Source organism: Taeniopygia guttata, chromosome 5 (genome assembly GCF_048771995.1).
Source record: "Taeniopygia guttata chromosome 5, bTaeGut7.mat, whole genome shotgun sequence".
Taxonomy (NCBI): Eukaryota; Metazoa; Chordata; class Aves; order Passeriformes; family Estrildidae; genus Taeniopygia; species Taeniopygia guttata.
Genome location: NC_133030.1, coordinates 28745249 through 28755865, shown reverse-complemented (window position 1 = coordinate 28755865; position 10617 = coordinate 28745249). Strand labels below are relative to the sequence as shown.

Here is a 10617-nt window from a genome sequence, read left to right as displayed (position 1 = left end):
TTGGAGTTTGATTGCTGGCTGGTGTTACACCACCAGCAGTCATTCCCTACCTCAGTGTTAGCTCTGCATGGCAGCGTTCGGTAGCAGAGGCCTACAAGGGTGGCCGGTGTGAGAAGCTGCCAGAAGCTTCCCCATCTCCAGCAGAGTCAGTGGCGGCTGGCTCCAAGCCTCACCCACCTCTGGCCAGGGCCGGCCCATCGGTGGCAGCTGTACTGCCTCCGGGATAATGAATTTAAAATGGGAAAAAGCCCTGTGCAACATCAATCGCAGTGGGAGAGAGGGGTGAGAACATGTGAGAAACAGGCCTGCAGATATGAAGGTCATGAAGGAGGAGGTGCTCTAACTTTGGAGTTGAGATTCCCCTGAGGCCTGTGCTAAACAATTGATAAATAACTATGTAACTGGCTGTTCAATGACCACGGTGAGGCAGGCTGTCCTTCTCAGCCCTTTCTGGCCCATGGTGGAGCAGATATTCACCTGCAATCCCTGGAGAACACCACATGGAGCAAGTGGATTCCTGAAGGAGGATGTGACACTGTGGGAAGGCTGTGATGGAGCAGGTCCCGGCAGGACCTGTGGGCCCATGTAAAAAGGAATCCACACTGGAACAGGTTTGCTGGCAGGGACCCATGCTGGAGGGGTGTGTTTCTGTGGGACTGCACCCCAATGGAAAGGACCCACAGTGGAGCAGTTTGTGATGAACTGCTGCCTCCTGGAAGGACTTGGGCTGGAGAAGTTCATGGAGGACTGTTTTCTGTGGGAGAGACCCCACACTGGAGAAAGGGAAGCTGCTGGGGTGGGGTAGGGAAAAGATGTCTCATTATTTAAGTTTTATTTCTCATTATCCTACTCTGATTTGATTTCTAATACATTAGGCTGATTTCCCCAAGGTGAGCCTGTTTTGACTTGATAATAATTGGGGAGTGATCTCCCCCTGCCCTTATCTCAATCCACTTGCCTTTCATTAAGTTTTCCCTCCCCTGTCCAGCTGAAATGGATGGGGTATGCATGATAAAGTGACTTTGGTGGGCACCTGCTATCCAGACAAAAGCTTCTCAGTGTTGTTTTGTTGGTTTTGTTGTGTTTTATTGAGGGTTTCGTTGGTGGGTTTTTTTGTCTTTTTTTTTTTTTCTTTTTTGTATTTTGTGTTGTTTTGTGTGTGTGTTTTTATGGATTTTTTTTCGGGGGGGGGGGGGGGGGGGGAGGGTGGTGGTATATGGGGGAATGGTTTACCTAGGCAGAAAATATATTTTTCCATAATCTGGCTATTAACAGGTGGTCCTGCTCTCTCATCAACATCATGTCCTTCCTCTGGACTTGCCTCAACAGGTCCATATCTTTCCAGTGCTGGGGCTCCAGAGCTGGGCACAGCGCTGTAGGTGGGGTCTCACAAGACCAGAGGGGCAGAATCCCCTCCTTCAACCTATTGGCTACACTTTAGAAGCTTTCATATCTCTTTAATTGAAAGGTTATTGAGGGTAGTTTCCTAATCCTAAAATGGTGGCTTACTTAAGTAATTTTCACTCAGGGAAAAGTTGTAAGGCCAGAAATTACTCTATTGTGTATTTTTCTGACGTGTGAGGGTGGAAGGGGAAGACAGGCTGTGGCTGCTCTGAGCATATAGTATTACCTCCTGCAGTTCCGAAAAGGTAGTTTCATATCAGATATCTGGGCATGTTACTAGCTAGACCCATACAATGGCTATTGATCTGCTGCTGCACAATCTTCTGCCAGAAATTTGAAGACTTTGGTGTCATTTTTACATCATAATTGGATGACACTGCATTGGGTTTGAAATATTAAAATGTTAACATTTAAGATGAATCAATGTGTACCTTGATGTTTTGTGTTTGTGGAAGTCTTCTGAAAGCAGGAAATTTATATCCCACTAACAAATATACAAATTAAATTGGGGAAACATCTACCAGTAAGCAACTTTAGCCCCTCTATCTCCAAGAAAAGGAAAATAAATGCAATTTGGTTGAAGAAAAACCCTTCTAAAGTTATTTCATTTATGATAATTTTGTTTGCTGATTGAAGTGCTGTGTGCCTCCATGTAGCTACTGTTATCTTCTCTGGTTTATTAATTGCTGAGGCTTCTAGAACAGATATCCATGCATTAGTGCTGTGTGTTATCACCCCCTTATCTCGAGTTGCTGGTAACTCTTGACACCTTGGTGTGTATAGCCTCCCTCAAACACACACCTTTGGTATTTAGCTATCAAATAAACCCAGCAAACTCCCTCCCCTTTTCTTCTCATACTTTCCCTTTCAGGCAATGAGGAAGGTGGGGCTTGGATAAACCACTTGCTCCTCAGCAGGTGTCTCCTTAAATTTTGCAGAGGTAGTTTGTGAATCACAGCTGTTGCCTCTGACAGTGAAGTGACAATCTATCTCTGACTTGTATGCAGCTGCGAGCAGGATGGGCTCATACTGGAGTGCTCGTGAGGTAAGGATGTGAAAACTCTAGGAGCTGAAGATGGCCTGGGATGGGATTGTGGCTGGGATTCTGGTGCAGAGAGGATGACTTGTGAACTTTTATTTCTAATTTCTTACATATATTTACTTGTTTATATAAGGATGACTTATACCTTTGCTGGTGTTAGTTGCCTTGTGGAGGCACTCTTGGTAGTGAAGTTCAGCTACAGTGGGTGATTCACATGGAGGCTGGGAATCATTCTGAAGTGCCTCACAGGAGCTTTCTGTGAATTTGGGATGAATCTGTGGTTTGACTCAAGCATTATATAAGCTGTGCTTTTTCACAGTGCAGCATCTGCCAGCTGGGACAATAAACATATATGGTGTCCAGGTATCTGTGCTGGCAGCCACCTGGTAGTGACAGGGGGGGTCACTGCCTAAAACCAGTGATTAATAGTGACAATCTTAGTTTTATATTGTCCATGACTGATGCACAAAAAAAAATCTTGATCTCTCTCAGAAGTTGTGTGTGGGGGATCTTTTGTTTGTTTGTTTGTTTGATGGAACATAAGTGTGAGGGAAAGAACTAAAACTTCTGTTGGGTTCCAGGGAAAGAACATACTATGTCTCCTCCTCAGTTCTGAAATTCACCTTCAGTTTGCTATGAACAAGTTATTTGATTATTCTGTGTCCTACTTCTCTGGTTGTATAATGAAGATTACAGAGCTTCTCTCCATATACATGGATATATGCTGAGATAAACGTGCATTGATGCTTGCAGATCTCAAATGGGGCATCTCCATGGCTTAAGAAATAACACATGTGAATGTCTAATCAGTCTGGTCAAAGAAACACTAAGCATCTACGAATTAATCTTTTTTGAACAAAACCTGGCAATGGTCTTTGTGTGAAAAGTATGCATAGAAAGCAAGGAAAGAGGCTGTCCTCTCTGCTCTTTCCCTTAAAAACTGAAACAGCATCAAGAGTAAAAGTAGAGGCTTCTTAGAGATAGGGAGGTGAGGGGAGACTTTTTCCACCCAGTACCTAAACCCAGACAGAAGACATTAAAACATGCCTTCTCTTTTGGAGTTAGACATAAAAAACAGACCAAGATCAGCTTATCATAATTTAAGAGTGATAGGAGAGTTTGTAACTTGTCACCTGGATCAATTCCTAACTGGAAAAAAGAGAGTGACATAACTCCCTTAAGGAATGCAGTGGAGTCATTTTGCAAGCAGAGAATGGGAGAGGAACTAGTAAATGCCTCCAGTGAAGCAATAGCTAAAGTTTCAGGTACTAAAATCTGCAAGAATTAATAACTGTTTTGAGTCAGGTCTATTACTTGCCTTTCCTTCTGCATTTGACTTTTCAGCTAATGATCCTTCTGCAAATATTTAGTATCTGGTTTGAGTAGGGAAGTTTTGTTAACATCTCTTCCAAAGCTGTTTTCTGGCATCTGCTTTTTTTCATGTTGTGCTGCACTGTGCTGATGGTGCCTCACTCTCCAAACGGTGCCACAAAAAATTATTTCTTTTGTCAATGACATATATACACAGAAGACTATTCCCTCCATTTTAAAAATTTTTTAAACGCTATACAGACGTGATTTTAACCTCCAAAGGAATGCAAGCAGTTAATCTTTCAATTTTGCTGTATGGCTTTGAAAATTGCAACAGGAATTTGTGGGAGATCATGTTTTATGAAGCATTAACAATTTAACATTAATGCAGGTAATACACTTTTTTCATTTTTCTGCAGAGTGATGAATGTCCCTGCTGTTCATTCTTTGTGAAAATCATAAGAATGAAAAATCTAAGAAAAGCAGATATGTGTGAGTATCACAGTTTTTCTTTGCACTTTTTAGTACTTCAGTTCTGAAAGCAGAGAACATGTGTTTGCTACTGGCACTGTAACTGGTGTCTGTGTATGAAGGGACACCATGGTTTCAAATATTGATGCATATTTGAATTTGGACTATGCTTTGAATAGTTTTATATAAACAATACCTTTTGGTTTATTGCATGTTACTATTATTAGCGGAAATAGCAAATGTCTACTGTGGTGTACTGTAAAGCACTTTGACTGCTAACAGGGTTCAGAGCCAGACTGATGAACAAATTCAGGTGTTATTTTCAGTTGCAGTTTTTAAATTTCTTTTTGCTTAGAAGAAAATAAAAGGTAGAAGGAGCATTGTATATCTTATTGTCAAACAACTTATTTTTCTGTCAAAACTGCACTGAAATGTATTCGAAGTAGACTTTTCAATATAAACAAGTACCATTGAAATGTTTCCGAAGATGTGGAATGGGTAAAAGTGGAAGAGAGAAAAATCTCAGCTGTTACTCAGGCAGGAGAAACAAAGCTCAATATCTCAAATATCTGACTTAGAATAAGTCATGAAGAAAATTCAAAGGAAGTGAATATAAACCTTTGAGTATCAGATAAGACCAGCAAGTATATTTGCCTCCATGGAGATTCCTATTAAATTCTTGCATTTCTGCCATTGTGTCCAGCACAGAGACCTTTTCTTGAAAACAGTAAATCTTTAGAAAAAAGTGAAAGGATGTTTCAATTTCCCCTCTGCCATTTCTATCTCAGCTGAACAGTTTTCTGGTATGTTACCATCCCAAGGGAATTTTTAAGCTGCCCTGACAGGCAGTAGCATCAAGACAACCACCTGCAGAGCTGATAACCAAACATGTACCTCTGGCCTTAAAATCAGGGATGTTTCTTTCTTTCTCAGCATTTTATAATGGTTGGAAATTATGATATTTACAGTTTTATGTACAATAGAACTTCCAGAAATCCATAGCTATTTATGTTAGCTGCTTATCTTTTATTAGTCTTTATCCTGTATCTTAATTTTGAGCAGATGATTGATTACCTGACTTCAGGTTTGAAGCTGTAACACTAGAGATTTGCTTCCAAAGCCAGATGTGGAAGAAGGTCTTTGCTAGAAAGAGTCAGGAGAAGCAGTGCTAGGTGACAGGGTCTGCTTCATCCATTCCCCAGTCCAGTTGCCCTTCTTTATTGTGTGCAAGAGAGCACCACATTTTATTTTCTCTCTGAGAATCAGGACCCAGTTACCAGTGTCACAGCAGAGAGTCAGTGAGTTTTTATCTCTCCTGTGCATGTACGCTCTCTCAGAACAAATAATTTTGTTAGTGGAGCTATGCCACATGGTGTGATACATACAGCACCAGAAATGAGACTGTTAAAAAGCATTACGTTGAATGAGAAAACCAGTGTGAGAGTGTAGTACACTTCTTTATGTGGCTCCATATATTTGTTTTAGTTACTATTTCTGTACAATTTAAAGTTGTTAAGAGAGAGAGAGAGATGAGGACATAGTTGAAAGATGGGACAGAAATAATTCTAGCTGCAAAGAGCTATTGGTGCTCTGCTGGAGTCAGAATCTGGTTTTGGAAGACTGCCTGTCAAGCACGAGTACACTTTGCTTTCCTTTAGCTGTGGCACTGCACACCTAATGGGCCCTCTTTGTGCAGAAAGGCTGCTGCCTGCAGCATCCATGTCTTCCACATGGACATATAACATAGGACTTAATTTTTTATTATGGGTTAGCTGTGGCAATCACCTATAATCACACTATTGACTTTTTCCCTGTGTATCAGACAAAAGTTTGTGTTTTTACACAGTGTAAGTGTAATAGCAAGGATTAGGCTACTAATATGCGTTAAAGTCTGTTAGAAACAAGGCTTACTTATGAACCAGAAGGAATTGCTTGCTAATTATGAAGGTTATCAGGTTACTATAATCTAAGTAGTACATATCATGAAGACCTAGCTGTTGCAACTTCTAGGCATGTTTGAGTTTGGCTAAATTTTCCTAGTGAAAATTTAAAAGAATAGTGATACCAGACCAGGCCAAAGTCTCATTTGAATTGAGAACATGTGCCCAGAACTGGCTTATAATAAATGCTTTGGGGTATGACAAACACTGAACCGTGCTTTGTCCTGCCCCACTTTTCCAAGAAGTCTGTGGTTCTTGAGGTCTGTGGCTGAGAGATCTGGTTTCTGAGTTAACAGTAGTGTTTGCATTTAATTGTCATACCTCAAATTATTTGCTTCTGGAGGCCATTAAGGGATCTTATTTTGATACTTGTCATCTCACTTTGCTCTGGACAGGAACCCGGTTTCAGTTTCACAGGAAAACACCATTCCCAGTTTCAGGATGTTATTCTTTGGGGAGGTCTATAGAGTTATATTGCTAACTCAATAGTTACAGACATTTTTTTTTTCCTCTTTGCCTTGCATGGGCAGTAGAAATGCATGCATGAGAAAACCTGGTCCTTTTCAGGCTGTTGTGAAAAGGACTTTTTTGCATATTAGATATGTTAGCCCTTACACCAAGGCAACCGCTCTCTTGTATTTATCTCAAGAATTGCAGAATGCTAATCATTCTATGACTGCCTCTATTTCTGGCTTTAAAACTGAGACAGCTTTGTGGCTGTCCAAATCTTCATAAATAATTTTGCATTTCTGCAAAATCTGCTTGGAGGATGCAATTTCTTTGCAACTGTCCAACAGAGCCTACCTGTGGCACCAGCAGAATGAGGAGTCACTGACAGCATCAGGAGCAAAAGTCACCAGCTGAGGTGCCTGGGCTCTCCAAATTCTTGCTTTCCAAAGCTTGTCCACCAGACAGGATCACTGGAAGAGGGCATAGTTTTTCTTTCACATCCCACAGTTATTTCGCAGAAGCCAACTTTATGCCAGGCCCTGCATTTCCACCATTTAACCATGGCACAGTTACTTTCTGGAGAGACTTGTCTGCCAGCCAAGTACCACTGCGTTTCACCCCATGTGCTGCTTATATCAAGAGCTGGATGGGTGTTGTGTAGATTCCCCAGAGCAGATCTTGTTTTCAGTGTGGCTGCCCAGACCTGCCTTGTTGTGTACAGTCCTACTGGAGCACACCCAGCACTCACTGATCCCAGAGGCTGCCACTGCAGTCACAGCAGGCCATGGGCTGGCACAGCTGGCAAATCTGGTTTCATGTGGGCCTTTTCTCAGTAGCTGGGTTCACTGATCTTCCAGGAGATAAAATATCTTCTACACTGCAAATTGGCATCTATGGAAGAGAAACCGGTTTGCTTCATGGGCTACAAGTAAAATATAAATATAACATTTTCTACTTATCTGTATTTAACAGAAATACTCTATTCAGAAGACAAAAAAATGTCTTTAGAATTGGTGACACATCCTAATTGGTATTTAGAAAAGTCTAAGGCTACAAAATGTTTTTCCTGGAATAGTCTACAGCTACTTTTTTTGTTTGTTTTCTTTACTATGAAAAGATAATCTCAATCAGCATTCTCAATAGAGAAAGCTTTAGGCTTCTCTTTAGCTATAGTATTAAATCTGAGCATGGTGCTATGTAATTTCATAGCAAGCTCACAATGCTACACAGCCTATTGATTTTAAAAGTTGGAAGGTAGTAGCACTGATGTTTTCCTTATATCACCTAAACCCTGTGTAACACCATCAAAATAACAAAACCCCTTTCAATGCCATGATCTCCAAAGGAAACTGGTGTGGAACGGACTGATTGAAGCTATGCTGTGTATATTTCCTTTTACTTTACCTCTTACTGTAGCACCGGTGTGAGAGGATAGCAGCAGTCTTTGTGCAAAGAGGGCACTCGGGCAACATGGGCAGTGCCAACAGGCAGCTGCCTGATCTGGCCACTACTAATGGCACACTCACTTTAGGGTGAAATTGCATCCTGTGATCATTGATGTTTGCAATGGTTAAGAATAATCCTTGGATGTAGTCCTTTTAAAAAGAGGATTAGTGTCTTTTTGGGGCACCTCATTTAGGTTCCTGATGTCACTGCCTCCTCAGACAGGCTGATTTTGCATCAGTGGAGAGAAAGGTTAAAAGAGCCCAAGACAAATGCTTGGCAAGAAGCATCTGCACAAGGACAGAGAAGCCATTATGTGAATAACTGCCAAATTGCAACAAATCCTGTAAGCAGGGATTTCCTAACTGGTTAAGAAACTGAAACAGGTATAAAACCAGCCAGTAAACACAAGAAGATCCTCCCTGTGATGTCATATCCTGGAGTGGGGCTTTTTTACTGTAATTGTAAGCTGATTAGATCAAGTTCAAGAACTAATTGCATAACTACTGAGGTACCTGTTGAAATGGAGGCCTGGTCTTGACTGATGTTTGTAATAAAGTCATAACCACAGTTAACAGTAGAAATAACAAATTAATGGAAAATGTCAGTGCATATTACATGAATCAGTTTCATAGCTGTATTTCTTAATAACTCTGTTTCTTTCTATTCAGTCTTCCCTTTGGTTCCATCTACTCATGCAAACCAAGACTCCTCATGCTCTTCCTCAGTTCATTGTTACCTAGTTTTCCTCAGGTTAACTGGTTTGTATTCTCTAATCTAGAAGACTCATTCCTTTTTTCAAGTCTTTGATAGCCATGATGAAGTGTAGTGTATATTGTATTATATACAATTTCACTGGACTGTATTAATGGTAAATACTGTGGAGACAAAAAGCCTCCTCTGTGCCTTGATAGCAGCATAAGCTGCCACTAAAAAGGACAATACTATTTTGTAATCAAGGAGGTCCTTACTTGCTCTGCACATCTCCTTACAGCTGTGGAAATACTTGCTTCTCTTCTGCTAGGTATCAGTGGGTTGTACGTAGGTGTACACACATCTTCTTGCAGCCATGCTGGCTTTTGTGTGTTTCTGTGTGCAAGAACAGAAAGCTGTTCTGGTGGTCAAAGGTATTGTGTGTGATGCTCCTTCATGGCTTCCTTTAGATTCTTGGTGTAGTCTTAAAGCATAAGAGTTTCTCTAAACCATAGTTCATAATTTCCAAAGCCAGGGCTTCAGCAAGGACACCAGGAGCCTCATAGAGGCATTAGGAAGTTGAACTGATTTACTGAGAAATTATTGAAAGTAAAGAACCTTAGGTAAATGGTATGCTCATGTCTGTCTGAAAAGGAAAGGTGAAAACGGCTACGGTGCTCTAATACTGTGCCAGTGCAGATGGCATTGCATCTCGTCTTTCCTTGAACAGGTATGAACTTTAAAGACTGTTGTGATGGTACTATGTGTTCCTAGTAGGCTTCATTATCACCTTTAGTGGGGGCTTCTAGTTAACAAGTGGTTGAAACAGTTTTCAAAATATTTTATAATATTTTAAAATGTCAAACCTGTTTCAAAATGTCAAACCTTTTCAAACAGGTTTGAAAAGGGTGGAGGCAATGGAAATGAACAAGGGAGAAGCTTGGGTGGAGAAGAGAGGCTGGAATGAGTAGGTGGTGATGGCAGCAATGTAGAACCACATGGTGCTTTGAGAGGACAAAGGTCTGTGTGGTGATTCAAGATCCTTTATTCTTCCTCTGCCATTTGGCTTTCAGAGTTAAAAGGCAGTGGCAGACTCTGCTCAGGAAGTACCATTCTAGTTTGCACTCAGAAAACAGATAATTATGAAGAAGTGTGTTCTTTGATTTCTGAATAGGATTTCTGTTTACACATTTCTTTGGGCTGAGCTGAGTAATGCCTTCTCACCATTTAAGAAAATGAGCTGAGCCTTTCCCATGCTTATGATGTCTTCTTGGAAATTTTTGTACCTCGGAATTTATAAGGACCATATTTTACTCTATATCCTGCTTACTGTTGCACAATTGTGTATTGAGTTTAGGATCAAAATATACTTTGTTTGACACTAAACATTAACCACAAATTGAATATCAATAAACCTGTGTTGATGGTACTATTACTTGCTACTTGGACATTCAAAGAATTCATAAATAACAGATATTGATAATTCAATTATTCAGTTATTATATCTATTGATAATTCATAAATAAGAGAAGATTATAACAAAGGTTTACTCATTAGAGGAATTGCTTCAGGAATTTTTGAGGTATTTGTTTGATGGCCTGTCGTGGTTTAGAAATTGTTCTTCCCAATTTAGTGCTCCCACTAAGACTCTCTCAACAAAGTGCCGCTTGCTTCTCCCACTGGGTAGGCGGGAAAGTCAAAAATGGTAAAGATTATGGGTTGAGATAAGAACAATTTACTGGGAACAGATAAGAAAGGAAGCAGTTACAATAACAATATTAATGAAGAGACTCTCTTCCCCCATCTCTGAGCAATAACCTCTGGGTCCTGGCCATGTCCCCTCTTGGCTGCTGCAAAAATTAA

At 40.6% G+C, this 10617-nt stretch overlaps 1 protein-coding gene across 1 annotated transcript in view; it reads left to right on the top strand.

Annotated features, from left to right (window-relative positions):
• Positions 1 to 2422: 2422 nt before the first annotated feature.
• The window catches only part of LOC100227764 (cytosolic phospholipase A2 epsilon), a 34237-nt gene continuing 26042 nt past the window's right edge, over positions 2423 to 10617 (top strand). The window contains exons 1-2 of the mRNA XM_012573885.5: positions 2423 to 2449; positions 4177 to 4249. Of these exons, the coding sequence (XP_012429339.5) occupies positions 2423 to 2449; positions 4177 to 4249 (100 nt within the window). The remainder of the gene's footprint in view (positions 2450 to 4176; positions 4250 to 10617) is intronic.